This window comes from Vulpes vulpes, chromosome 1 (assembly GCF_048418805.1).
Source record: "Vulpes vulpes isolate BD-2025 chromosome 1, VulVul3, whole genome shotgun sequence".
NCBI classification, from domain to species: Eukaryota; Metazoa; Chordata; class Mammalia; order Carnivora; family Canidae; genus Vulpes; species Vulpes vulpes.
In genome coordinates this window covers 126,828,582-126,856,501 of record NC_132780.1, presented here as the reverse complement: position 1 = coordinate 126,856,501, position 27,920 = coordinate 126,828,582, and the positions used below count along the sequence as shown (strand labels likewise).

Below are 27,920 nucleotides of genomic sequence, written 5' to 3'. Positions count from 1 at the left end.
GCGCAGGCGCGCGGCCGCCCCGGTTGCCCTGGCGACGGCCCCCGCTCGGGCCGCGGAGCCGGAGCGCGGCCATGGCTGCCTCGGCCGGGGCGTCCTTCTCGGTGGGCGCCGCCGCCGCGCGGCCGGGGGCTGAGAAGAACTCGGGAGAGCCCGAGAACACCTACAGTCTGCGGCCTGTTTTCCAGCAAAGGCGGGTAACGGACGGACGGGCCGCGGGGAGGGCGTCCTGCTCCCAGCAGGTCCCGGGTCGTGCGGGCAGAGCTCGCCTGAAGCCGGGGCGTCGGGAACAGGCGCGAGGGCCCGGAGGGGAGGGGCTGGGGGAGGGAGGGAGGGAGGGGAGGGGCTGAGGGAGGGAGGGAGGGAGGGAGAGGAGGGGAGGAGCTGTCGGGGAGGGAGAGGCAGGGCTGGGGGGGAGAGGAGAGGCTGGGGGAGGGAGGGGAGGAGCTGGGGGGAGGGAGAGGAGGGGCTGGGGAGGGAGAGGAGGGGAGGAGCTGGGGGGAGGGAGGGGAGGAGCTGCCGGGGAGGGAGAGGTAAGGCTGGGGGGGAGAGGAGAGGCTGGGGGAGGGAGGGGAGGAGCTGGGGGGAGGGAGGGAGGGGAGGGAGGGGAGGGGCTGGAGAGGGAGGGAGGGGAGGGAGAGGAGGGGAGGAGCTGCCGGGGAGGGAGAGGCAGGGCTGGGGGGTAGAGGAGAGGCTGGGGGAGGGGGGAGGGGAGGAGCTGGGGGGAGGGAGGGAGGGGAGGGGCTGGAGAGGGAGGGAGGGGAGGGAGAGGAGGGGAGGAGCTGTCGGGGAGGGAGAGGCAGGGCTGGGGGGTAGAGGAGAGGCTGGGGGAGGGGGGAGAGGAGGGGCTGGGGGAGGGAGAGGAGGGGCTGGGGGAGAGAGGAGGGGCTGGGGGGAGAGAAGAGGGGCTGGGGGAAGGAGGAGGAGCTGGGGGAGGGAGAGGAGGAGCTGGGGGAAGGAGGAGGAGCTGGGGGAAGGAGGAGGAGCTGGGGGAAGGAGGAGGAGCTGGGGGAGGGAGAGGCGGGGCTGGGGGGGAGGGAGAGGCAGAGCTGGGGGAAGGAGGAAGAGCTGGGGGAGGGAGAGGCAGGGCTGGGAGGAGGGAGGGGAGGAGCTGCGGGAAGAGAAAAGGGGCTGCGGAGAGAGAGGAGGGACTGGAGGTGAGGGAGAGGAGGAGCTGAGAGGGAGGGAGAGGCGGGGCTGGGGGGAGGGAGAGGAGGAGCTGCGGGGAGAGAGAGGAGGGGCTGGTGGGAAGGGAGAGGCGGGGCTGGGGGGAGAGAGAGGAGGGGGCTGGAGGACAGGCTGGGAGGGGGGAGAGGCGGGGCTGGAGGGGGAGGCGGGGCAGGGGGCGGGAGAGGCGGGGCTAGGGGCAGGGTTAGGGTTGGGAGAAAGGTACTGGATCGAAGTGGAGCGGGGAGGCAGGGTGGGAGGGAGCGGGACGGGGGTCGGGCCTGGAGAGGATGTGGCTTGGCGGTGGGGGGTGGGGGCCTGGGAGTGGGGGGGCGGGGAGTGGGGCGCGGTCCTTGAGCCTCGGCCGCTGGGTGCAGCTGAGGACCGAGCTGCTGCAGTCGCAGTGCAAGGGCGCCCGGAGCGCTCGGGCTGGCGCAGTGGGCATGCGTGGTCTGGGACACCCAGGGACACGGGCAGAGGAACGGAGGTGCGAGGAATAGAACCGTAAAGACGTGCCTGGCGGCGACTGCCGTTCAGCCATTTCCCAGGGTTAGTGCGTGCATCCGTGTGCGAGAACACGCCCACTCCTGCGGGTATGGGACCTGTGTGTGCGCGAAGTCTTAGGGCTCGTCCGGATGCTCTTGGCGCACCGCGGCAGTAGCTTCCCAGGATTCCAGTACGCGGTCCATTGCGCAGGGCCGTCTGCTAGGGCTGTAGGGTCTATCACTCACTTCATTTTCACAAGATAAAAAAAATTAAATAGAAAAGTAAAGTCCCTCTCTTGCTTTGAAACCAGATTGCTGAATCAAGTGCTTGGCAAATACTGGAAGCCAGGAGCTTTGGTTATAGTGCAATAAAAAATTTCATGCAGTAGTTTTCTTTTGGGTGGAATGGACTTAAAAAAGGATATATTCAGTTATCTTGGTAAAGGTTTCTGAATGCATAGAATGCCTGCAATTCTGCTGTAAAACAGAACAAAAGCAGAACAAGATTCGTAGGAATAGTCCTATGAAATTATCTGTGAGTTGTTTGAAGAAAACTTTTGACATTTCGCTGAAGATGAGAAAGGATTAAGGGGAAGAGCCAGATACAATATATTTGTTAATAGGAAGACCCCTTTCTGAACAGATCAAATCCTGGAGATTTGTCTATGAGTCTAAAGTTCATCTGTGACAATAACCAGGCAAGAAAGCAAAGAAAATACTGTTGAAAAGTAATAAGGGGCCACTAGGATTACCAAATTACATATAGCTCAAAACCTAAAAGATTCTAGTTGCTGGGCACATAATAGACACATCAACTGATAGAGTATATGGCCCAGAAAATGAACCTAGTGTTGTAATATATGATAAATAAAACTAAAATGTGGATGGTGTTGTGAAGGTGGGGAAATTAAGGGAGATTTTTTTTTCTGTGTCTTCATTTATTCAATAATCCATTCCTTCCAAACGTATTTATCGCCTACTACGTGCTCGGTGCTGTTCTAAGCAATGAGGCGATAACAGTGAACGGAGCAGATAGAAATCCGTGCCCTCGGGAGCTTATGTTCTAGCTAGGTAGAAGGACAACAAACAATAATTACAGAAGTGAACTACATAGTGTATGAGATAGTACTAAGTACCAGGAAGTGAGATATAAAGTGATGTGGTAGGAGGGCAATTTGAAGTTTTAGAGAAAGTGGCTAGGGAAAGGGACTTGCATAAAGACTTGAAAGAGGTGAGGGAGGGAGGTGTGCATGTAGAACAGGCTGGTACTTCAGGCGGAGGTTAAAAGCAAGTGCAGAAGCGCTGAGCTTGGCATGCCTGCCATGGTCAGGGAACATAGGGAAGGCCAGTGGCTGGAGTGGGGAGAACTGGCAGGAAAGTAGTAGAAAACAAGGTCAGAGAGTTTGGTGGGGTAGGTCATATGGGACTGTGCAAGTCACAGTTAGGATGTTGCTTTTACTCTGAGTGAGGTGGGAAGCATTTGGGGTATTTTGAATAGAGGAGGGCCACGATCCAACATGTGTTTTAACAGGACCAGTCTAGTTGCTGTGGTGACAACAGGAGATGGGGGCAAAGGCAGTGACAGAGGGACTTGTTAGGAGCCATTGTAATCCAGACAGGAGGTGATGGTAGCTTGGATGAAGCTGGTGGCAGTGGGGTGGTGAGAATGATTGAATTTTAGAGTATTCTGAAGGTAGAACTGATAAAACTTGTTCATAAACCAGGATGTAGTTTGTGAGAGAGAAAGGCAAGACTGACTTCAAGTTTTTTGGCCTGAACAACTGAAAGAATGGAGTTACCATTGAGTTTTGGAGAGAGGGGAGGGTTAGAAGCTCAGTGTTAGATGTATGGACTTTGAGTTGTCTGTTAGACACCCAGATGGAATAGGTGTTGGGATTTGTGGTCTGAAGTTCAGGGGAAAGGTCCAGGCCAGAGGTATAAATCATGACTATCACAGTGTTCTTAATTTGTGTATGTCACTTTAATAAAAAGTACGAAAAAGAAAGATTAGATTGTTCTAGTGACAAAAAGCTGGGGGCAGTTCGGCTGTGAAAGTAAACTGGAGTTTTGAAGTTACCAACTAGATGTTTCAAACTGTTTCATTTAGGTTCAGACCCTCTGTGGTTAAAGACTGTATCCATGCCGTGCTTAAGGAGGAGCTGGCAAATGCCGAATACTCTCCAGAAGAAATGCCTCAGCTCACAAAACGTTTATCAGAAATCATTAAAGACAAATTAAAAGGTAATTTCTTCCATGTCTGGTCTTCTCAATTATCTGGTAACTTTTACTCATGTAGGTTTTTGCAGAGATGGTGGGAAAGTTAAACATGTGAAATAAAACATTGTATGCAAGCACCATCTGAGAAATTCCAGCATGGGAAAACCCAGAAATTACAAGGGCTCCTTTCTCCCCTCATTCTTGGTTGTTTTTCTCAGCAAAATATCAATTCCGTAGCCTGTCATTCATACCCTCACTGTGTGACCTCAGCCCTTCTCTTCAGCTGAGTCCTTAATAGTCACCATACTGAACTTGTCATGGCTTGATAAGCAAGCCCTCTACATCTACAAAATACCTCATGCTTTTTCTCTGTTCTCTTTATCTCTGTCTCTCTCTTTTTAAAGATTATTTATTTGAGAAAGAGAGCTCACACATGTGGGGGGAGGGGTAGAGGAAGAGGGAGAGAATTTTCAAGTGGACTCAGTGCTGAGTGTGGAGTTGGAGGTGGGGCTTGATCTCATGACCTTGAGATCATGACCTGAACTGAAACCAAGAGTCAGATGCTTAACTGACTGTACCTCCCAAGTGCCCCTCTTTTGTTAGTAATATTATACCATCTAAAAAGTCCTTTCTATCTACCTTTTTAAAATAGAACATTTTTTTGGAGGGAAGAAAATGTCTTTGTAGCAGTAATACATTTTCATTGTACTAACCTAGACAATCTAGAAAAAGTACAGATATGTTTTTTTTTAATTATATAAAATTCCATTACCCAAAGGTAGTTATTATTAATATTTTGGCATACATTTTTCTTAATTTAACTTTTACAAATTAAAAATACACAAGAGTACAAAGAAAACAGCATTCTATGTATTTCTATCACCTGGAATTAACTGCTGTTTCTATATTAGCATTTTTATTTTCACTTTTTTTAAAAAGGAGTTTTTATTTATTTGAGAGAATGAGTGGGAGGAGGAGCAGATGAAGAAGGAGAAGCAGACTTCCTGCTGAGCAAAGAGCCCGACACGAGGCTTGATCCTAGGACCCTGAGATCATGACCTGAGCAGAAGTCAGCTGCTTAACTGACTGAGCCTCCCAAGCACCCCTTTATTTTTCCTGTTTTTAATTTGAGAGAGAGAGAGAGAGAGAGAGAGAGAGAGAGAGCATGAGTGAGGGCAAAAGGAGAGGGAGAAGTAGACTCCCCACTAAGCAAGGAGCCTGATTTGGGACTCAATCTGAGGACCCTGGGATCATGACTGAGCCAAAGGTAGACACTTAATCCACTGAGCCACCCAGGTGCCCCTGCTGAGTTATTTATTTTAGTTCAGATATTACCTGATGAGGTTTTGTTGTAAGTTTTTTGAGGAAGGGCTCAGGAATGCTACATTTTCTGGGATTTTTCATGTTTTAGAATGTTTGCCTTTTGCTTTTAAGCCAGAATATATTTTGGATGAATATAATATTTTGAGGTAACAATTTATTTTCTTGAGAGTCTTGTAGACTTTGTTATATTGTCTGGCATTGAAAGTTACTGTCTAAATCTAAGGCCACCTGATGTCCTCTGCCTAAAGAATCCCATCCTTAACCTTGATGCTCAATAGCTTTTTTAGAATGTCACTTGATAGTGAGCATTTCATATCTTTCAATCTGTGTTTTTTTTTTTCCATATCAGGGAAGTTTTCTTGTATCTCTGAAAACATTTCCTGTTCCATTCATTAGATTCTCTTCTTCAGAACAACAAATACTGATATGTTGAATCATCTTTTATCTTCCATATCTATGAGCTTTTCTGTACCATACTTTCTTCCCTTTCTTTTGATATTTACTTGTAATTGTCTTAAGCCAGTAACTCAATTTTCATTTGTGACTGTTCTGTCTCTTGCCATTTTCAATTTATTAGGTCTGCTCTGATATTGTGTGAGTAGTTTGTTTCTTAGGGCTGTGATCTTTCTTTTCATCTTTCTGTTGTTTATAATCTTTTTTATTTATTTATTTATTATTATTTGTTTATTTATTTTATATAATCTTTTTTGTTGTTTATAATCTGATTGAATTCTTATTTTGTTGAATTTATGAGCTGTTTTGTTCTATACAGTTCTATACAGAATCAATTGTGAGGAGTTTCTCTTTGTTTCTTGGTTTATATTATATCCTAAGTTGAGAGGTTTTTTTGGTTTTGTTTTTTGTCTTTTGTCTTTTAAACAGTATGTTTGTTTCTTTTTATTCTTTTGTTTTTCTTGCTGCATTATTGCATATTGCCAGTCAGCTTCCTTCCATTTTACTCTGATGTGGTGTGGTTTTCAGATCTTTTATTTATTTATTTTTTTTAATTTTATTTATTTATTTTTTTATTATTATTATTTATGATAGTCACAGAGAGAGAGAGAGAGGCAGAGACACAGGCAGAGGGAGAAGCAGGCTCCATGCACCGGGAGCCCGATGTGGGATTCGATCCCGGGTCTCCAGGATCGCGCCCTGGGCCAAAGGCAGGCGCTAAACCACTGCGCCACCCAGGGATCCCGGTTTTCAGATCTTTTAATTTGCTGTTTTCATAATTGCTCTGACATGGTATGGGTGGATTTCTTTTGTATTCTCCCACCATATCTGAGATTGTTTTATTTTTTCCGTCTACTATGACATAAGGGTTGGGTATTTAATATTCTAGCTACATGGATATCAGAAAAAGAAGAAGAGAAATGAGTAGAGAAAGGAGGAAGCTCCATGGAGCTGTGTACAGTGTTTTCGGCTCTGTCTCCTGAGATTTTGTTAAGGGTCCTGAATTAGGGTTCATGTCTCACCTGGGAGGGGGCCTGTAGTCTTGGGATTGTTTTTTTTTTTAATAAATTAATTTTTTATTGGTGTTCAATTTGCCAACATACAGAATAACACCCAGTGCTCATCCCGTCAAGTGTCCCCCTCAGTGCCCATCACCCATTCACCCCCACCCCCTGCCCTCCTCCCCTCCCACCACCCCTAGTTCATTTCCCAGAGTTAGGAGTCTTTATGTTCTGTCTCCCTTTCTGATATTTCCCACACATTTCTCCTCCCTTCCCTTATATTCCCTTTCACTATTATTTATATTCCCCAAATGAATGAGAACATACACTGTTTGTCCTTCTCCGATTGACTTACTTCACTCAGCATCATACCCTCCAGTTCCATCCACGTTGAAGCAAATGGTGGGTATTTGTCGTTTCTAATGGCTGAGGAATATTCCATTGTATACATAAACCACATCTTCTTTATCCATTCATCTCTCGATGGACACCGAGGCTCCTTCCACAGTTTGGCTATTTTGGCCATTGCTGCTATAAACATCGGGGTGCAGGTGTCCCGGTGTTTCATTGCATCTGAATCTTTGAGGTAAATCCCCAACAGTGCAATTGCTGGGTCGTAGGGCAGGTCTATTTTTAACTCTTTTTTTTTTTTTTAATTATTATTTTTTAAAATTTTTATTTATTTATGATAGTCACAGAGAGAGAGAGAGACACACACACAGGCAGAGGGAGAAGCAGGCTCCATGCACCGGGAGCCCGATGTGGGATTCGATCCCGGGTCTCCAGGATCGCGCCCTGGGCCAAAGGCAGGCGCCAAACCGCTGCGCCACCCAGGGATCCCTATTTTTAACTCTTTGAGGAGCCTCCACACAGTTTTCCAGAGTGGCTGCACCAGTTCACATTCCCACCAACAGTGTAAGAGGGTTCCCTTTTCTCCGCATCCTCTCCAACATTTGTGGTTTCCTGCCTTGTTAATGTTCCCCATTCTCACTGGTGTGAGGTGGGATCTCATTGTGGTTTTGATTTGTATTTCCCTGATGGTAAGTGATGCAGAGCATTTTGTCATGTGCATGTTGGCCATGTCCATGTCTTCCTCTGTGAGATTTCTCTTCATGTCTTTTGCCCATTTCATGATTGGATTGTTTGTTTCTTTGGTGTTGAAATTAATAAGTTCTTTATAGATTTTGGAAACTATCCCTTTATCTGATATGTCATTTGCAAATATCTTCTCCCATTCTGTAGGTTGTCTTTTAGTTTTGTTGACTGTATCCTTTGCTGTGCAAAAGCTTCTTATCTTGATGAAGTCCCAATAGTTCATTTTTGCTTTTGTTTCTTTTGCCTTCGTGGACGTATCTTGCAAGAAGTTACTGTGGCCAAGTTCAAAAAGGGTGTTGCCTGTGTTCTCCTCTAGGATTTTGATGGAATCTGGTCTCACATTTAGATCTTTCATCCATTTTGAGTTTATCTTTGTGTATGGTGAAAGAGAGTGGTCTAGTTTCATTCTTCTGGATGTGGATGTCCAATTTTCCCAGCACCATTTATTGAAGAGACTCTCTTCCAGTGGATAGTCTTTCCTCCTTTATCGAATATTAGTTGACCATAAAGTTCAGGGTCCACTTCTGGGTTCTCTATTCTGTTCCATTGATCTATGTGTCTGTTTTTGTGTCAGTACCACACTGTCTTGATGACCACAGCTTTGTAGTACAACCTGAAATCTGGCATTGTGATGCCCCCAGCTATGGTTTTCTTTTTTAAAATTCCCCTGGCTATTCGGGGTCTTTTCTGATTCCACACAAATCTTAAAATAATTTGTTCTAACTCTCTGAAGAAAGTCCATGGTATTTTGATGGAGATTGCATTAAACGTGTACATTGCCCTGGGTAACATTGACATTTTCACAATATTAATTCTGCCAATCCATGAGCATGGAATATTTTTCCATCTCTTTGTGTCTTCCTCAATTTCTTTCAGAAGTGTTCTATAGTTTTTAGGGTATAGATCCTTTACCTCTTTGGTTAGGTTTATTCCTAGGTATCTTATGCTTTTGGGTGCAATTGTAAATGGGATTGACTCCTTAATTTCTCTTTCTTCAGTCTCATTGTTAGTGTATAGAAATGCCATTGATTTCTGGGCATTGATTTTGTATCCTGCCACGCTGCCAAATTGCTGTATGAGTTCGAGCAATCTTGGGGTGGAGGCTTTTGGGTTTTCTGTGTAGAGTATCATGTCATCGGCGAAGAGGGAGAGTTTGACTTCTTTGCCAATTTGAATGCCTTTAATGTCTTTTTGTTGTCTGATTGCTGAGGCTAGGACTTCCAGAACTATGTTGAACAGCAGTGGTGAGAGTGGACATCCCTGTCTTGTTCCTGATCTTAGGGAAAGGCTCCCAGTGCTTCCCCATTGAGAATGATATTTGCTGTGGGCTTTTTGTAGATGGCTTTTAAGATGTTGAGGAAAGTTCCCTCTAGCCCTACACTCTGAAGAGTTTTGATCAGGAATGGATACTGTATTTTGTCAAATGCTTTCTCTGCATCTAATGAGAGGATCATATGGTTCTTGGTTTTTCTCTCGCTGATATGATGAATCACATTGAGTGTTTTACGAGTGTTGAACCAGCCTTGTGTCCTGGGGATAAATCCTACTTGGTCATGGTGAATAATTTTCTTAATGTGTTGTTGGATCCTATTGGCTAGTATCTTGTTGAGAATTTTTGCATCCATGTTCATCAGGGATATTGGTCTGTAATTCTCCTTTTTGGTGGGGTCTTTGTCTGGTTTTGGAATTAAGGTGATGCTGGCCTCATAGAACGAATTTGGAAGTACTCCATCTCTTTCTATCTTTCCAAACAGTAGAATAGGTATGATTTCTTCTTTAAACGTTTGATAGAATTCCGCTGGGAAGCCATCTGGCCCTGGACTCTTGTGTCTTGGGAGGTTTTTGATGACTGCTTCAATTTCCTCCCTGATTATTGGCCTGTTCAGGTTTTCTATTTCTTCCTGTTCCAGTTTTGGTAGTTTGTGGCTTTCCAGGAATGCGTCCATTTCTTCTAGATTGCCTAATTTATTGGCGTAGAGCTGTTCATAATATGTTTTTAAAATCGTTTGTATTTCCTTGGTGTTGGTAGTGATCTCTCCTTTCTCATTCATGATTTTATTAATTTGAGTCTTCTCTCTCTTCTTTTTAATAAGGCTGGCTAATGGTTTATCTATCTTATTAATTCTTTCAAAGAACCAACTCCTGGTTCTGTTGATCTGTTCCACAGTTCTTCTGGTCTCGATTTCATTGAGTTCTGCTCGAATTTTAATTAACTCTCTTCTTCTGCTGGGCGTAGGGTCCATCTGCTGTTTTTTCTCTAGCTCCTTTATGTGTAAGGTTAGCTTTTGTATTTGAGTTCTTTCCAGTTTTTGAATGGATGCTTGTATTGCGATGTATTTCCCCCTCAGTACTGCTTTTGCTGCATCCCAAAGATTTTGAACGGTTGTATCTTCATTCTCATTAGTTTCCATGAATCTTTTTAATTCTTTCTTAATTTCCTGGTTGACCCTTTCATCTTTTAGCAGGATGGTCCTTAACCTCCACGTGTTTGAGGTCCTTCCAAACTTCTTGTTGTGATTTACTTCTAATTTCAAGGCATTATGGTCTGAGAATATGCAGGGGACGATCCCAATCTTTTGGTATCGGTTCAGTCCCAATTTGTGACCCAGTATGTGGTCTATTCTGGAGAAAGTTCCATGTGCACTTGAGAAGAATGTGTATTCAGTTGAGTTTGGATGTAAAGTTCTGTAGATATCTGTGAAATCCATCTGGTCTAGTGTATCATTTAAAGCTCTCGTTTCTTTGGAGATGTGCTTAGAAGACCTATCGAGGGTAGAAAGAGCTAGATTGAAGTTACCAAGTATAAGTGTATTATTATCTAAGTATTTCTTCACTTTGGTTATTAATTGGTTTAAATATTTGGCAGCTCCCACATTCGGGGCGTATATATTGAGGATTGTTAAGTCCTCTTGTTGGATAGATCCTTTAAGTATGAGATAGTGTCCCTCTTCATCTCTCACTACAGTCTTTGGGGTAAATTTTAGTTTATCTGATATAAGGATGGCTACCCCTGCTTTTTTTTTGAGGACCATTTGAATGGTAAATGGTTCTCCAACCTTTTATTTTCAGGTTGTAGGTGTCCTTCTGTCTAAAATGAGTCTCTTGGGATCCCTGGGTGGCGCAGCGGTTTGGTGCCTGCCTTTGGCCCAGGGCGTGATCCTGGAGACCCGGGATCGAATCCCACGTCGGGCTCCCAGTGCATGGAGCCTGCTTCTCCCTCTGCCTGTGTCTCTGCCTCTCTCTCTTTCTCTCTCTGTGACTATCATAAATAAAAATAATAAAATAAAATAAAATAAAATAAAATAAAATAATAAAATAAAATATAAAATAAAATAAAATAAAATAAAATAAAATAAAATAAAATAAGTCTCTTGTAGACAGCAAATAGAAGGGTCCTGCTTTTTTATCCAGTCTGAAACCCTGCGCCTTTTGATGGGAGTCATTAAGCCCGTTCACGTTCAGAGTTACTATTGACAGATTTGAGTTTAGTGTCACCATGATATCTATTCAGTCCTTGTTTTTGTGGATTGTTCCACTGAACTTCTTCTTAAAGGGGAATTTTAAGAGTCCCCCTTAAAATTTCTTGCAGAGCTGGTTTGGAGGTCACATATTCTTTCAGTTCCTGCCTGTCTTGGAACCTCTTTATCTCTCCTTCCATTCTGAATGAGAGCCTTGCTGGATAAAGTATTCTTGGTTGCATGTTCTTCTCATTTAGGACCCTGAATATATCCTGCCAGCCCTTTCTGGCCTGCCAGGTCTCTGTGGAGAGGTCTGCTGTGACCCTAATACTCCTCCCCATAAATGTCAGGGATTTCTTGTCTCTTGGTGCTTTAAGGATCTTCTCTTTATCTTTGGAATTTGCAAGCTTCACTATTAAATGTTGAGGTGTTGAACAGTTTTTATTGATTTTAGGGGGAGATCTCTCTATTTCCTGGATCTGAATGCCTGTTTCCCTTCCCAGATTAGGAAAGTTTTCAGCTAGGATTTGTTCAAATACATATTCTGGCCCTGTGTCTCTTTCGGCGCCCTCGGGAACCCCAATTAAATGTAGGTTTTTCTTCCTCAGGCTGTTGTTTATTTCCCTTAATCTGTCTTCATGGTCTCTTAATTGTCTGTCTCTTTTTTCCTCAGTTTCCCTCTTTGCCATCAACTTGTCTTCTATGTCACTCACTCGTTCTTCCACCTCGTTAACCCTCGTCGTTAGGACTTCTAGTTTGGATTGCATCTCATTCAGTTGATTTTTAATTTCTGCCTGATTGGATCTAAATTCTGCAGTCATGAAGTTTCTTGAGTCCTTTATGCTTTTTTCTAGAGCCACCAGTAGCTGTATAATATTGCTTCTGAATTGGCTTTCTGACATTGAATTGTAATCCAGATTTTGTAACTCTGTGGGAGAGAGGACTATTTCTGATTCTTTCTTTTGAGGTGAGGTTTTCCTTCTAGTCATTTTGCTCAGTGCAGAGTGGCCAAAAACAAGTTGTATTGGGAAAAGGAGAAAAAGAGAGAGAGAGAAGGAAAGAAAAGAGAAAAAGAAAAAAGAAAAAAGGAAGAAAAAAAGGAAAAAAGAAGAAAAAGAGAAAGAAAAAGAAAGGTGAAAAAAAAAAAGGGGTGGGGGAAGCAATCAGAAATCAAAAACAAAAACAAAAAAACCATGGGGGAGTATCTTCTGATTCTGTATACTTTACGTCCCTTGACTTCCCCTGGAACTGGTCCGTCTTGCTGGTCTTTTGGGGGAGGGGCCTGCTGTGCTGATTCTCAGGTGTTAGCACTTGGGGGAGCTGCTCTGCCCCTGCCTGGTGCAGGGCTCAGTGGGGGTTGTTCACCCCGTGAGGCCCCGGGAGGAACAACCGCAGTGGCGGGGGCAGCTCTGCAGCCCTGGAGTCAGCCCCCGCAGTAACTCCGGGTCTCTCCGTCTGCAGGGCCTGGAGGCTCCGGGCGGGGCCGCTGATCTGCTCAGTTCCAGGCAGGAGCGTCCTCGCTGTCCTGGGCCCTCCCGGCCTCTGCCTATCCCGGGGGAGGCCAGATCCTGGGCTGTGGCGCCCCCTGCTCCGGGGCCTGCGCTGTTGGATTCGCGCTCCCGCCCCACAGCCCCCTCCGCAGAGCCGCCGCCCGAGCCCCTCCGAGCTGCTCCGGGTCCCGCCGTGCGCGCTGCAGCCCTTAGGGAGCTCAGCGCATCTCCCGGGTGCAGGTGCCTGTTAGTGTCCCCGGAGCCCGAGGGCATCCCCGCCCTCCTGGGTCCTGCTCTAACTCCCTGCGGGCCCCTTTCTGCCCGGGAAGGTTGGTGCAGCTCCTGCTTCTCCGGGACGGGGCTCTCCTGTCCTGGGACACTCGCCCTGGCCTCAGCGCGGCTCCTCGCGCGGCCCCTCCCCCTTGGAGGCCTTTTGTTTCTTTATTTCTTTTCCCCCCGTCTTCCTGCCTTGATAGAAGCGCGAACTCTTCTCACTGTAGCGTTCCAGCTGGTCTCTCTTTAAATCTCAGGCCGAATTCGTAGATTTTCAGGATGTTTGGAAGGTTTTCTAGGTAATTTGGTGGGGATAGGTGACCTGGGGACCCTACTCTTCCGCCGTCTTGCTCCTCCTCCCTTAGTCTTGAGATTGTTTGCCTAATTTACTGTATAATCCTGGAGCCTTTCCTTTGATCAAAAAGAGTTGGCTGTATTTTAACTTTGTCCATTTCCTTTCCTTTTTCTTTTCTCCAAATGTTTCTATTATTCTTTGGTTAGAAAAGGAGGAAGATAAAGATACTCAGTTTTCTTTTCTCCAAATTTGATGTTAGTGAAAATTTTTGGGATTTTGCCTCTTTAGCAGTATGGTTTCTGGGGAAGCAGTGGAGTTGTATTGGGCTATACCAGTATACTCCAGAATCTTATGTTGTTTTCTTTTCTCCTTTACTGAACAGCTTACAGTTTTCTAAATACTCCATACTCTATGCCTTTGTACATGCTATTTCCTCTCTGTAGAATGGAGACTTTGTCTGCCTGATAAATTCCCATTTGTCTTTCAAGGCTCAGCTCATTTATCACATTTTCCAAGAAGTCTCTTCTGGTCATCCCTTCTCCACTGTCCAGACAAGGGAAGGAGATGCCAGCTCTGTGTTCCTATGTATTTATACATGCTACTCTTGGAATTATTATTATTATTTAAAGATTTTACCTATTTATTCTTGAGAGACACACAGAGAGAGACAGAGACATAGGCAGAGGGACAAGCAGGCTTCTCGCAGGCCCGATGTGGGACTTGATCCCGGGACTCCAGGATCACGCCCTGAGCCAAAGGCGGATGCTCAACTGCTGAGCCACCCAGGCGTCCCTACTCTTAGAATTATTAATATGATGCTTTTTCATTTTATTCCTCATGTTTGCCTTCCCAAATACCGTATGTTCTTCAAAGCAAGAAGAGTGTCTTGTTTATCTTTGTGTTTTGAGGACCTACCAGCACCTGACTTAGAGTAGGAGAGAAAGGAAGGAAGCTGAGATCTATTGAGAAACTAGTATGTATCAGTACTGTTCTAGATGTTTTACATATTACTTATGAAAATCAGTGAAGGGCAACCTCGCTAAAATGGAGCTGGGAAGCCAAAAGGGGGAGCTCTACTACCGTACCACTCCTTATCAGCCCAACAGGAAGAAGCTTGTACTTTTTAGGTCCCAGCAGGAGGAAGAGAGATTTTCTCCTTGCCCCAGCAATAGCCCTGCCAATGAGAGACTGTCACAGTGCCAGCAATGAAAAGCCACGACACTTCCAACTCCTGGTTGACTTTTTGTCTATAACAAACAAAACCTCCCAACCTCCTCCTTTCCACTATGAAAGAGTTAGCTGCTTCTTTGTTTTGTGGACTTGCCTATGGTTTTGCTGTAACTTTCATTTCCTGAATAACAATTCTTTGCCCTTCCTGACTAAATCCATTATTTTTGCTGGTAAAATAACTGAAGTTTTATTTTTAAGGTCAGTGTGCTAGATCTTATCTCCTCTCACCTCACAACATCCCCCAGGAGGTAGGTAATAATTTTCCTATTTAACAGATGAGGAAGACTTAAGCCAAAGAAGGTAAACAACTTGTCTAAGGTTACGTACTTGGTAAGATGACTGACTGACTTACCAAATAAAATTTGTCAAGTCCTTCTGACTCCCAAGCTTATCATCCTACTCAGTCAATGCTTGTGGACTGAATGCCTATGTCCGTTTCTAGGCAAATTTACCTTCATTAAATAACTTTACCACTTTTACTTATAGATACCTTTCTTATTTTTCTTTCTAGAAATGGGATTTGACCGATATAAAATGGTGGTACAAGTAGTGATTGGAGAACAAAGAGGTGAAGGAGTATTGTGAGTACTTGGTTTTTCCTTCTTGTTTTTATTCTTAAATATTTCTTTTTTTTTTTTTAAAGATTTTATTTATTTATTCATAGAGACAGAGAGAGAGAGAGGCAGAGACACAGGCAGAGGGAGACGCAGGCATCATACAGAGAGCCTGACGTGGGACTCGATCCAGGGTCTCCAGGATCATGCCCTGGGCTGCAGGCAATGCTAAACCGCTGCGCCACCGGGGCTGCCCCTTAAATGTTTCTTATTAGGTATTCTTTCCCCTGACAAGTTAGTAAGATTGTGTATTTGTAAGAGTGAGAGGGAAGGACAGCATAACAAAATGTGGCTGTGAACCAAAAAGATCCTGGTACTGAACAGTGCGGTTGACAGTGTGGGTGAGCTCCGTGAGGTGATTCACTTTTTGTAGTATCTGTGGGCCAGTATGTCTTTTAGGGTTTATGTATATTATGCTCCTAAGTAGAGTATGGCAGTGTGTATATATACTTCTTCTTAAATTCCTTCTTGCCTGGCTTTTGTGCCTGTCATTCCAAATTAATTTTTTTAAAATTGTTTAAGACCTCCTTTTTTTTTTTTAAAGTGTATCCTTTTTTTTATTTTTTTAAGATTTTTATTTATTTATTCATGAGAATACACAGAGAGGAGAGAGAGAGAGGCACAGGGAGAAGCAGGCTCCATGTAGGGAGCCGATCCCGGATCTCCAGGATCATGCCCTGAGCTGTAGGCGGCACTAAACCACTGAGCCACCGGGCTGCCCTGTTTAAGGCCTCCTTATTAGCATCGATAGTAGTCCTTTCTTAGCTCTGTTCTTGACCTGGGCTTCTATTTCTTTCTATTCATTCTAGGGTTTTTTGGCTCTGATTTCACTTATCTAACTTGTTTCTCTTCTGTTTTTCTAACTGATTATTCTCCTTCCTTCCCTGGTTCCTCTTTCTCCACTACATTGCCAGCTGTGAGCTTTCTTCAAGGCTCAGTTCTTGTTCTTTTGCTCTGCTCAGTGCTTTTTCAATGAGCTCATTCATTCTCATGACCTCAAACTGTCGTTTGTGTATTGGTGAGTTCAAAATCTGTATTTCCTGCCTTTTTCTATGCCCAAGTGTTAATCTCCTGTTTCCCAGGGCCCCTGGGTGGTTTAGCTGGTTAAGCATCTAACTTTGGCTCAGGTCATGATCCCAGAGCCTTGGGATTGAGCCCCATGTCTGAGCAGGGAGCCTGCTTCTCTTTCTCCTTCTGCCCCTCCTCCCCACTTGTGTGCTGTCTCTCACTTTGCTCTCTCCCTCAAATAAATAAATAAAATCTTTAAAAAAAAATCTCCTGTTTCCCTTTGCAAACAGTACTTTGTATAGTATTTTATAAGAAAGTATTAAAATTTTTGTTGAATGAACTTTAAAAATACCTTGTGGATATTATTACTGAGAATTTTTACTATAGAATATTAATTTGGAAGGGACTGTGAATATGTTCTAGTGTCTACTCCTCTTTATTTTTTATTTTTATTTTTTTTATACTCCTCTTAATCTATAGATGATGCTTAGGAGGGTCAGTATGATTTTCCCCAAATTATTTATCTGACTGGTGTTAGGTAAACTAATAGAGCCTAGCCTTCTGGCTTCTGGCACAGACTCTTCACCATTGTTCCCCCTACCATTTGGTCAAAAGTCTTCAGGAGATTTTCACCTCAGAGACATAAAAAAATACTTTACTACTCTATCACTTCAAATTCGACATGTTCAAATCAGTTGCACCATCAGTTAGCCTGCCATTTCTCTGTCTTTCACGGTCTTAGAAATATTGTTAACTTTGGCTTACAACCTTGACTTCCTCTTTTGTCAGAGTTAGCCGTTACACTCTCCCACTGCATGCACTATGATCTGGATGCCAAGGTTACGTAGCAGCCCCTTATCAGCATTGCCAGACTCTGGTCTGTCTCCTCTACAACTCATTTTATATACAAGACCAATCTCTCATTTTCTTTCCGTAAACTCTTTAGAGTTTATTTTAAGCCTTGTCAAATATAAACTCCTTAAACTGGTTATGTTTCACTTTGCTAAACATGATAAAGCCAAACTCTAAAGTATAGCATTCAAGGCCACTCTGCTCCTTTTTTAAAACTTTTATCATCTAAAATTTCAAACATGCAAAAGTACAAGGGCTAAGGAACTCCCTTTTACTATTACTTAGTTTCAAAGTTTATCAGCAAATATGGATGCTGTTTTATTTATACCTACTCTCCTTGTCCCACCAGATTATTTTGAAGCAAATTCCAGTCACCATACCATTTCATTTGTAAATACAACAGTATACGATATCTCTAAGATACAGGAACCCTTTTTAACAACAAAATACCATCACATCTAAAATATTGTTGATCCCTAATATTATACAATACTCAGTTAGTGTTCAGATATTCCCAGTTGTCTCATATACAGTTGACTCTTGTGCACAATATGGGATTTAGAGGTGCTAACCCCTGCACAGTCAAAAATAACTTTTTATATATGCATATACCTTTGACCCCCCCAAAACTTAACATTAATAGCCTACTGTTGACCAGAAGCCTTACTGATAACATAAATAGTGGATTAATACCTATCTTATATAGGTATTATATACTGTATTCTTACAATAAAGTAAGCTAATGAAAAGAAAATGGTATTGTTATTTAAAAAATCATAAGGAAAAGAAAATCATAAGGAAGAGAAAATACATTTACAGTACTGTGCTGTATTTATTGAAAAAACATCTGCATATAAGTGGACCTGTGCAGTTCAAACACAAGTTGTTCAAGGATCAACTATGTATGTGTATGTATTTTTTTTTTTTTTTTTTTTTACAGTTTGTTCAGATCAGGATCCTTTACATAGGCCACATACTGCATTTAGTTGATACATCTCTTACATTTATTTTAATCAATTATTTTCTTTCTCTTTCTCTCTTTTTAACCTTGCCATTTAATTGTTGAAGAAGTTGGGTTATTTGTCATGTAGAGTTTCCTACATTCTGACGTTTGCTAATTTTATCTCCTTTATTTATTTATTTATTTTCAGGATTTTTATGCTTTAGATTGTAATCTAGTACTACTGTATTTGTTTTATTGCTTCATGTTCCAACTTTGGCCATGGGCAGCTCTTTTGGTGGCCTCTTGTGTCCCTTTGGTATACCCTAACTATTGTGGGTGTTTTGGTTTTTCTTTTTTTTTTAAGATTTAGTTTAATTTAGAGAGAGAGAGCAAGGAGGGGGGAGGCCAGGTAAATAAAGGGAGGGAGAGAGAGGAAGAATCGTTAGGTAGACTCTACACTGAGTGCAGAGTGTGTTGTGGGGCTTGATATCATGACCCCAACATCATGACCTAAGCCAAAATCAAGAGTCAGACACTTAACCAACTGAGCCACTCAGGTGCCCCTATTGTGGGGTTTTTGAGCACTTCCTTACTTTTTGGCACTATAAGATGCTTCTCAATCTTATTCATTCCCTGCCCCAACCTTATAATTAGCCATTTCTCCAAGGAGCTCTGGTTCATTTTATTGGAGAATGACATTAGAAACTAACATCTGGACACTAGATGTGGCCGTTAACTTTTTAAATATTGCTTCTGCTCTATTTGCTCTTTGTTGTCCTTTTTGGACTCCAATCACCTATATTTGGATTGAGATGCCCTTTTTACTGTATTCCACATGTCTCTTATACCCTTCTCTAAGTTTTTGTTTTTTTTTCTCTGTGCTTCCTGTTGGATATGTTTCTGTTGACTTTTCAGTTGACTAATTCTCTTTTCTGTTGTGTCTTCTGTTATCCAACCCACTGACTGAATTCTTAATATCAGTTATTATATTTTTCAGGTTGAGAATATCCATTAATTCTTTTTTATAGATTCCATTCTCTAGTAAAATAATAATAATAATTTAATTATTATTTAATAATTTCATTATTATTATTATTGTTATTGAATACCACACAGCTTTATTTATTTTTATGTTTTAAAGAGATTTCTTTGAGAGAGAGAGAGAGAGAGAGAGAGCATGAGCAGGGGGAGGGAGCAGAGGGAGAGGGAATGTGAAGAGAGAATCTCAAGCAGACTCCCCACTGAGTGCAGACCCTGCCGTGGGGCTCTGTCTGAGGACCTTGAGATCATGACCTGAGCTGAACTCAAGAATCAGGTGCTTAATCAACTGAGCCACCCAGGCACTCCTACATGAGGTTTATTTGAAGAATTTATGTAAGAGATTTCTGAATTTGCCCCAATGAAGGAAGAAGGGGACTTTCTCTCATGCCTGTTACTAAAGTATAGATAAAGACAATTGCTGATCAGGGGTGCCTGGGTGGCTCAGTCAGTTTTGTGTCTGCCTTTGGCTCAGGTCATGATCCTAGGGTCCTGGGGTCAGGCCTCACATTGGGGATGTGGGGGGCTTGCTTTTCCTTCTGCCTACTGCTCCCCCTGTTTGTGCCCCCTCCCGTCAAGTAAATAAATAAAAATCTTTAAAAAAACAAAGACGATTGCTGATCAAACTTACACACTGTTGACAAATAGTTTTTAGCCCCTATTTTAGTTATTGTGATTATCAGAGGAAAAGACCTTTTCCTAAGACACTAAATTGCAAAGGGCGGGCAGTGTTGGAATGAATTCTCCTCAGTGATACCAGACCACTCTGGAAAATACACTTTCAGGCTCCTTCTCATCGCCCAAGGCAGCAGCAAATCCTGTCACCTCCTTTTGGCCAAAGCAGCCAAAGATTTAAAAGTCTTTGGTTCATAGATGGCTGGGTCCACTCTTAGCTCCACCTGGCATTTAATTAAATTGACAGTGAATGTTGGGTACTTCAAACCATGTTCCTGGGAGACCACTAGAGTTCAATGAGTCCAGTGTCCTCACGTTCCTCTTCTTTGGTCTGCACTTTTGTGCATTTCACGAATACTATGGTCATGGCTCTGACCACTGGCCTGTAGCACCGCACATGCTGCATCACCTCCTGGACCCACCGGTAGCAATCAGTGAGGCCAGTGAAATTATTTTTTTATCTATGTTTTTCATCTTCCATCTCTCCTCCGTTTATACATTTTGGTCAGAGCAGTTATTTTAAAGTCATTGTCTGCTTACTCTAGTATCTTGATCATGTGTGATTCTTTCCACTGATTTTTTTTCCTTGGTAATTCTTTATGTGGCTCTGTCAGCATGCCTGGTTTATTTTATTTTATTTTTTTTTTAATTTTTTATTTATTTATGATAGTCACACACAGAGAGAGAGAGAGGCAGAGACATAGGCAGAGGGAGAAGCAGGCTCCATGCACCGGGAGCCCGACATGGGACTCAATCCCGGGTCTCCAGGATCATGCCCTGGGCCAAAGGCAGGCACTAAACCGCTGCGCCACCCAGGGATCCCCAGCATGCCTGGTTTAAATCTTGGACCTTGTGTCAAAAAATGGTAGAACCTTCAGATAATGTGATTTTCTTCCAGAGAAAGTTTCGTCTTTCCTTTTCTATTCAGGTAGACTATGGACTGCTTACCTTAATCCAGTCAGGTACTAAGCAGAGTTGAGGTTAGGTGGCAATTTTGATTTGAGGTTCCCTCTACCTTCAGTTCACCTTATTTCTTGAATGTAGCCCTCCAGATCTTTCAACTAAGAACCTGTCACGCGCGTTGAGACCCCCACCCCCATCAGGTACCAACTTTTTTTTTTTTTTCAGGTACCAACTTTTATACTTGTCTCCTCATTATAAAACTACCCTTTACTTCAAAGGTTTTTTTCCTTAAGTGTTTTGGTTTCCTATTGCTGCTGTAAAAAATTATCACTGACACCTAGCTGGTTCAGTCGGAAGAGAATACGACTCTTTATCTCAAGATTATGAGTTTGAGCCCATGTTGAGTGTAGAGATGACAATAAACAAATAAGTAAATAAAATTATCACAAACCCTCTAGCATAAACATATTATTTTACATTTCTGGAGATCATAAATCCAAAATGGGTTTTGTTCAGCAAAAATCAAGGTATTGGATTGACTGCATTCCTTCTGGAGGTTCTGTGGGAAAATCCATTCCTTTGACTCTTCCAGTTTCTAGAAATAGCATTCTTTAGCTTATAAACCCTTCCTCCATCTTCAAAGCCAGCAGCATAGCATCTTTAAATGTTTATCTGACTCTCTCACCTCCTTCTTTCTTTTATAATAAGGACCCTTGTGATTACAATGAACCCACCTGAATAATCCAGGATACTCTTCCCATCTCAGGATCCTTAATTATATATCTGTAAAACTGTCTCTCTTTTTTGCTATATAAGGTAACATTCACGGGGTTTGGGGGACAGGACATAGATATATTTAGTGTGAGGGCCATTATTTTGCCTGCCACACTTGGCTATCAGTTTCAGAATTCAGCACATGTCTTGAGAGGAAAACCAACCATGTGAATGGCTTTCCAGTGATCTTGGTCCCTCAAGTCTCCAATTTTATCTCCCTAACCCTGCAAGTCTGCCAACAGTCCCGCTGGTTTCTTTTTCCCGAGTAGTTGATTGTCTAGCTGAGCCAAGCCTGGGTTCTTAGCTTCTAATCCTGTGCCTGGACTTGGCAAATGCCCCAGGGAGAATTCTGATGTAGGAAAGGAGCTTAACCTCCTTGCAGTTCACCTCTCTCTGGAATTTTGGCTCCCCTAGTCTTACTTGCTTAGCTGCATTCTGGTTCATTTTATCCAGCCTTGCTAATTAATCTTGGTGGGAACATTGGCCTGCTACAAACTGTTCCATCATGTTTCTTCTGAGTCCTTTTGACACAAATATATATATATATACACACACACACACACACACACACTTGAATTATAGCATTTTTTTTTTTTTCTGTAGAGTCCAGGCTTTGGGTGTGACTCAAATATCATAATTTCCTCTACCAGTTACTACTGTGCATTTAAGTTGTTTCCATTATTTATTTATTAAAAAAATTTTGTTTTTAAGTAATCTCTGTACTTAACATGGAGCTGGAACCCACAACCTGGGAGATCAAGAGTTGCATATTCCACTGACTGAGCCAGCCAGGTGCCCCATCAATTGTTTCCATTTTTTAATTAGCTTTTGTTTTTGCATAACATTCTTATTCAAGATTTGGGGAGAGAATGGCTAATTTGAGAATTCAGAAGTAGCATAGGAAATCTGTAGAGATAATACTGGGTTTAGAACTAGCTAGAAGATTGAGTTCTAGTTCAGGGTTTGTCCCTTTCTTTTCTGGAACTCTACAAAATTATCAGGTTGATGTAAATAATCTATTGGGTCCTTTCCAGACCTGTTTTTTCATATTATTATGCAGGATGGAACCCATTTGAGTTGTAAGTCTTAGGTATTATTTCCTCTAAAAGTTATACAAAAATATTTTGGCTGAAGTAATCTGTAACAGCTTCCCATCCAGAATACCAAAGATTTCAGAGTATTGATCCCTGAAGCTGTCAGGCAGCTGGTCAGAGTCTGAGACTGCTACAGCCCTTGGGCTGTCACTGCCAGTGACATCTATGATTCCAATCCCTTCTAGTTTACTCAGTATATTCTGCTGTAGGAACAGGATTTTCTGTGTGCCACCCTGTGAAAAGTTGGCAGCATTGATATATAAGAATGTATCAAGGAAAACTTTTGCTCATGGCAAATAGGTGGTACAGTTCAGATCCCTGTTATATTACTTATAGTTTTTCGTTCTTGTACTTTTCAGCATGGCTGCTCGCTGTTTCTGGGATGCTGACACTGACAACTACACTCATGATATTTTCATGAATGTAAGTCTGTTTGAAAGCCTTTTTTTTTTTTCCTTTCCAAGGACATGTGGACATTTCAAGTCAAATTAATAAGATATGAGGACACTTTAGTTTTAGATGTTTGTCTTAGACTCCTTCTAGATGAAATGATTTTGCTGTTTCTTTACTGTGTTATTAAAGCAGAAGAAAAAAATAAAGCAGAAGTATGTGCTGCTGATAGGCAAGGAGACTTGTAGGTATACAGATGACATAACTCTTCACAGGTTTGATTTTGAGAATATCATATAGTTTATTTAGTGCTAACAGACATGTGGCACTTGGCTAACTATAAAGATAATGGGGTGGCAGGGATTCACAAGGAAAGGTGACTTTCATTCAGTAATAATTATTTTATCTTAAAGCTGTTTCTCAAAACTAAGCAAAAATAAAGAGAAATTTTTATTTTAATTTTATTTTTTTTTTTTTAAAGAGAAATTTTTAAAAAGAGGTTTCACTGAAACATAGGTATGTTATTGACTGAATGTTTTATTTATTTTAATCATATGCTGTTATACTTGCTTCCAGAAATGATCCCTTTCTCTATCCAAATGCTCTTAGGTTGTGAATTAGTAGAGTCAGAATTGAAGTATGGTAGAATAGAATAGAAACTTGGTTGAGTGATTAGGAAAGGGGTTCCATTTCCAGCTCTGTAACTTTCGAAATGAATGACTTTAAGTCATGGACTTCTCTGATTGTATCAGTAACATTAGGAAGCTGTACTGGATTTTTCCAAAGAAAGGCTGTGGCTATCTAAAAATAATTGGGGATACTTGCTTAAAATACAGATGCCAAGACTCTACTCAAGTAGATTCTGATCAAATAAGTGTTGAATCAATGAATCTGAATTTTTAAAAAAGTTCCCCACATGATTGTGCTTACTGCCAGGTTTGGAAGCTGCTTATGCCAATGATCTCAAGATACCTTTCAGCTCTAAAACTCTATGGTCCTACCAAAGTTTCATTTTATACTCAGCTCCCCTAGGGATCAAGGACTGAATAGTAGAAAGTACTATGTAGATCTCCATTTATCAGCTCTCTAAGGGAAGGGTCAAGCTAAGGTGATGGTTTTTCCTGCTTTTTGGAGTTATTGAGTCCTTATACAATTCATTCATTCAGCAAATATTCTTTTTTTTTAAAATATTTTATTTATTTATTTGAGAGGGGGCGGGGGCAGAGGAAGAGGAAGAGGCAGGCTCCTTGCTGGGAGCCTGATGTGGGACTGTATCCCAGAACTCCAGGATCTTGATCTGAGCCAAAGGCAGATGCTCACTGAGCCACCCAGGTGCCCCCATTCAGCAAATATTTTGAGCTCCTATCAGGTGCCATCCTCCCCTGGAGGTGCTAGGGATAAAGTGATGAATAAGACAGATAAGGAGGGCAGCCCAGATGGCTCAGCGGTTTAGCGCCTGCCGTCAGCCCAGGGCATGATCTTGCAGACCTGGGATCGAGTCCCATGTCAGGCTCCCTGCATGGAGCCTGCTTCTCCCTCTGCCTGTATCTCTGCCTCTCTCTCTCTCTGTCTTTCATGAATAAATAAATAAAATCTAAAAAAAAAAAAAAAAAGGAGAATTCTGGGCAGTGTTGTAGAATGGCGGCCAAAGTGCCAGTCCTTAGGCTGTTTGTTTACAGATCCTTCATGAGAAAAGTACATAAATAGAATGTAAGAGGTTAGAAACTCTTACAGGAATTTGACAATTTTATATTGATTAAATCTAATAGTAAAACGTTGAGGCTATACTTTGCATGTTACTTTTTTCATTTCATTTTCCTACTTAGCAATTTTTATTGTATCTTACAAAAGTATCAGTCCATAAGGGCCAGGAAATTAAAATAAAAACAAGTTTCTCTCCACAGATAGCACTGTTGTAGAACACAGCTCACTGTTATCCCACCCAAGGAGGCAGGGACCTGGGCTAGCCAAAGAATTTTATTTTGGCTGGTAATCAAATACTTGAGTTCAGATTTTGTTCCCAATACACCAGGCTGGAGGTGAGATTTGTTGGTCTCTGAGGCAGGTGGAACTCCTATAATAATTACCTAAAAACTGTTGTAACAAGTTTAATTGGGATCTGGAAAACATTTCATGAATCTGAGTTAAAAGATGGCTAAATGAATTTTATCAATTAAGAATAAACACCCAGAAACCATTTGCCCTTACCAAGAATTTATGACAAAGTGCTGTTATGTTTTTTTAAGATTTGAGAGAGGGAGAAAGAATGAGAACACACAGGGGGAAGGGCAGAGGTCTGCTTAAGAGGGAATCTTGAGCAGACTCCATGTGGTGCGTAGAGCCCATTGTGGGTTTGTGCTCGATGTCATGACCCTGAGATCATGACCTGAGCTGAAATCAAGAGTCCATGCTTAACCCACTGAGCCACCCAGGCACCCCAACATGCTGTTATTTTTATCTGTGATGTTATAGTTATGCATTTACTCCAGAAAACTCAAAGCATTTTGCAATTGTTATTTCTGTGATAAATCAGGAAAAATGGGAATACTTATGAGTATGAATTACAAAAAATTCATTAGTTTGCATTTTACTTGTATCTTCAGAAAATCTAATTTTTCACCCATCCTACCCCTTGAGCAAGCACGCAACGTTATAGCTAGACTCTGGGAACCCTCTGCATATTGAAGAAGGAAAAAACCTTCATGACTGAAAATTGGCAAGGATCTGAGATGATGTTCATTTCGACTGCCTTTGCTGTCCTTAGCACTTCATTAGTACTAACATTCTGGATTTGTGTGTGTTTTCTGTTTTGTTTGCATTTTAGGACAGTTTATTCTGTGTTGTAGCGGCATTCGGCTGTTTCTACTATTGAATCTTTGAAAAGTTGGATAAAGATATGACCATGAAGAAATGTAAACTTTTTTATATTGTTAAGATCTCAACAAAATAAAGGTAATTTGGCATTTTGGCAACTGAGTCTATTCAGTTTTAGGCCTTATGTTTTAGTGTTTTGTTATAGTATGTTCTCATGGTATTTGGAAAGTGGGGGAAAATCTGTGTTTCAATGGTTCAAGCATAACCAATCGTAAATATTTGGGTGTGTTGTCTACCAGTGGTTTATTTTATTTTTTTATTTTTAGAGTCAAAAAAAGCGTACATACAGTTCTGTAACCCGATTGTTCACTCCTTGTCACACCGAGTGCCAGGATTTATGTCACTTTATTTCCATCACGATTTTCCTAGGCCTTGTTGAATCGCTGCACTCACCCCACCGGGTCATACCGTTATCTTGGCCATTTCTGTATTAAGGGCTGATGATCACTTTTCGCTGTTCCAAATTAACACCGGGATGACCTTACTTGCGCATAGAGGTGTCTGCGCGGCCCTCACGGCGCTCACTGGTCGAGCGCGCGGTCCCCCCGGGTGCGGCCAGGCCAGGCCCTGCAGGCCCGAGGCTGCTGCGGGCGCCGAGTCTTCCCCGCACCGCCGTGGCCGGGCAGGCCGGGTCCCGACGCCTCCCGGGGCTCTGGAACCGAGGCAGAAGTGAACCCACCCGCGTTCAGGAGGCTGCGGGGAACGACGCCCTCAGACGCCCTGGGCCGGGGCTGGCGCGTGTCGCGCGGGGTCGAGAGGGCCCCTCCGGCGCCGCCCCGCCCCGCCCCCCCCCCGAGCGCCCGCCGCGGGCCGCCCCCGTCGGCTCCCGCGCCGCCCGCTCCCGCGCGCTCCCTACCGGCGTCCTCTACCGCCCGCCCTCCTGGGGAGCCGCGGGCCTGAGGCGTCTGCGCGGCCGTCGGTTCGCAGCCGATCTCCTCACGCGGAGGCTGCCGCAGCCCCGCCCCGCCCCGCGCCCGGCGGCTTCCGCTCGGCCACGCCGTCCCCGGGCCTCCGCGGCGGCGGAACTGCTGTGTCAGGGGTCGTGGTTTTCGGGGAAGCGTCGTGGGCGCATTGACAAGGGGGCGGGCGGGGGCGGGACTTCCGGCGTGCTCTTCCGCCAGCTGCCTTTCCCGGGCGTCTCCCCGCAACCTCCTCAACTTCCCTGGTCCGCGCCGCGGCGCCGCGGGGAGAGCGGCCGGGACTGGCGCCGGGGGAGCGCGCGCCGCAGGTGAGGGGCCGTGCGTGCGTGTCCCTGCGCCTCTCCCCGGAGGGCGCGGGGCGCGGGGCGGGGGGCGCCGCCCGAGGGGGCTGTGAGGGGGCACGGGGCGGCTGTGACCCCGGGGTCGTGACAGCGAGGGACTGTGGTCGAGGAGGAGCCGCCCGCGAGGACCGGGCGACGGACTCTGACCCCGGGGCGCGGGGAGGTGAGGCGGCCACCGGGCGCAGCCCCGGCTCGGCGGGCGGCGACGGGAGCGGACGCGCCGCGAGGGCCCGGCGGGCGGCGGCGAGGGGCCGTTGGAGCCTCGAGCGGGCCCTGAGGGGCGGACGCGGTACTGGGGTCCGCGGGGCCGGGCGGGGAGCTGGCGCCGGGGCCGGGCCGAGCTTCGCGGCCGCACTCCCGGGGCGGGGAGGCGCGCTCGCGCCCGAGCCCCGGCTTCCGCGCCGCCCCTGGGAACCTGCGACCGGATTCCCGGCCCCTGCCCTGCGGGCTCCGGCCTGCTCGGGGTGGCACCTCGGGCTGTTTATTTTATCTTATTTTCTTTTTCATTTTTATTTTTATTTTTGTAAATGGAGCGCGGTAGGAAACCTCCGTGTGTCCGCGTAGGAACCGTGTCTGATGCCGCTCGCTCCGGGTCTGCGGGCGTGAGGCGCTGTGAGGTGGGTCCCAGGTGGAGCCGGGGCGCGCGGGAGTCTCCCTCGGCGCGACGGGCCGCGAACTCTGTCCGGGGGACTGTTTAGAGGCGCGGAGACTGCGGGATCCCCGGGGGGCTCGGCGGGGGGCGCCTGCCTTGGGCCCGGGGCGTGACCCCGGGGTCCCGGGGTCGAGGCCCGCGTCGGGCTCCCTGCATGGAGCTTGCTTCTCTCTCTCTCTCTCTCTTTCTCTCTCTCTCTCAAATGAATGAAATATTTTTTAAAAAGAAAAAAAAAAAAGTTGGGAGATTGGCTGCGTGGCTGGCGGCAGGTACCACCAGGGGGGCTCACTCGGAGAAGGCGTCCCCGAGGTGACCGAGGACCCGAACCCCAGGTGCCAGCCGGCGGGACCAGGCCTCC

At 44.3% G+C, this 27,920-nt stretch overlaps 2 protein-coding genes across 4 annotated transcripts in view; both read left to right on the top strand.

Moving 5' to 3' along the window:
* Window positions 1-25: 25 nt before the first annotated feature.
* DYNLT2B (dynein light chain Tctex-type 2B) lies at window positions 26-25,747 on the top strand. 2 transcript variants are annotated; one of them, XM_072725856.1, is made up of 6 exons: window positions 26-190; window positions 3,757-3,890; window positions 14,996-15,065; window positions 20,659-20,717; window positions 22,745-22,808; window positions 25,600-25,747. In XM_072725856.1, the coding sequence occupies exons 1-5, from the start codon at window positions 72-74 to the stop codon at window positions 22,804-22,806; spliced, it is 444 nt and encodes a 147-aa protein (XP_072581957.1). In that variant the 5' UTR covers window positions 26-71; the 3' UTR covers window positions 22,807-22,808; window positions 25,600-25,747. The 2 variants fall into 2 exon arrangements, with proteins under 2 accessions (XP_072581957.1, XP_025846050.1); XM_025990265.2 differs by lacking the exon at window positions 20,659-20,717.
* Window positions 25,748-26,619: 872 nt separating this feature from the next.
* Window positions 26,620-27,920, top strand: part of PCYT1A (phosphate cytidylyltransferase 1A, choline) — a 48,955-nt gene continuing 47,654 nt past the window's right edge. The window contains exon 1 of one of the 2 annotated variants that reach the window (XM_072725826.1): window positions 26,620-26,877. The gene's annotated coding sequence lies outside the window, so the exon portion shown is untranslated. The remainder of the gene's footprint in view (window positions 26,878-27,920) is intronic. The other variant, XM_072725812.1, reaches the window with a different exon arrangement.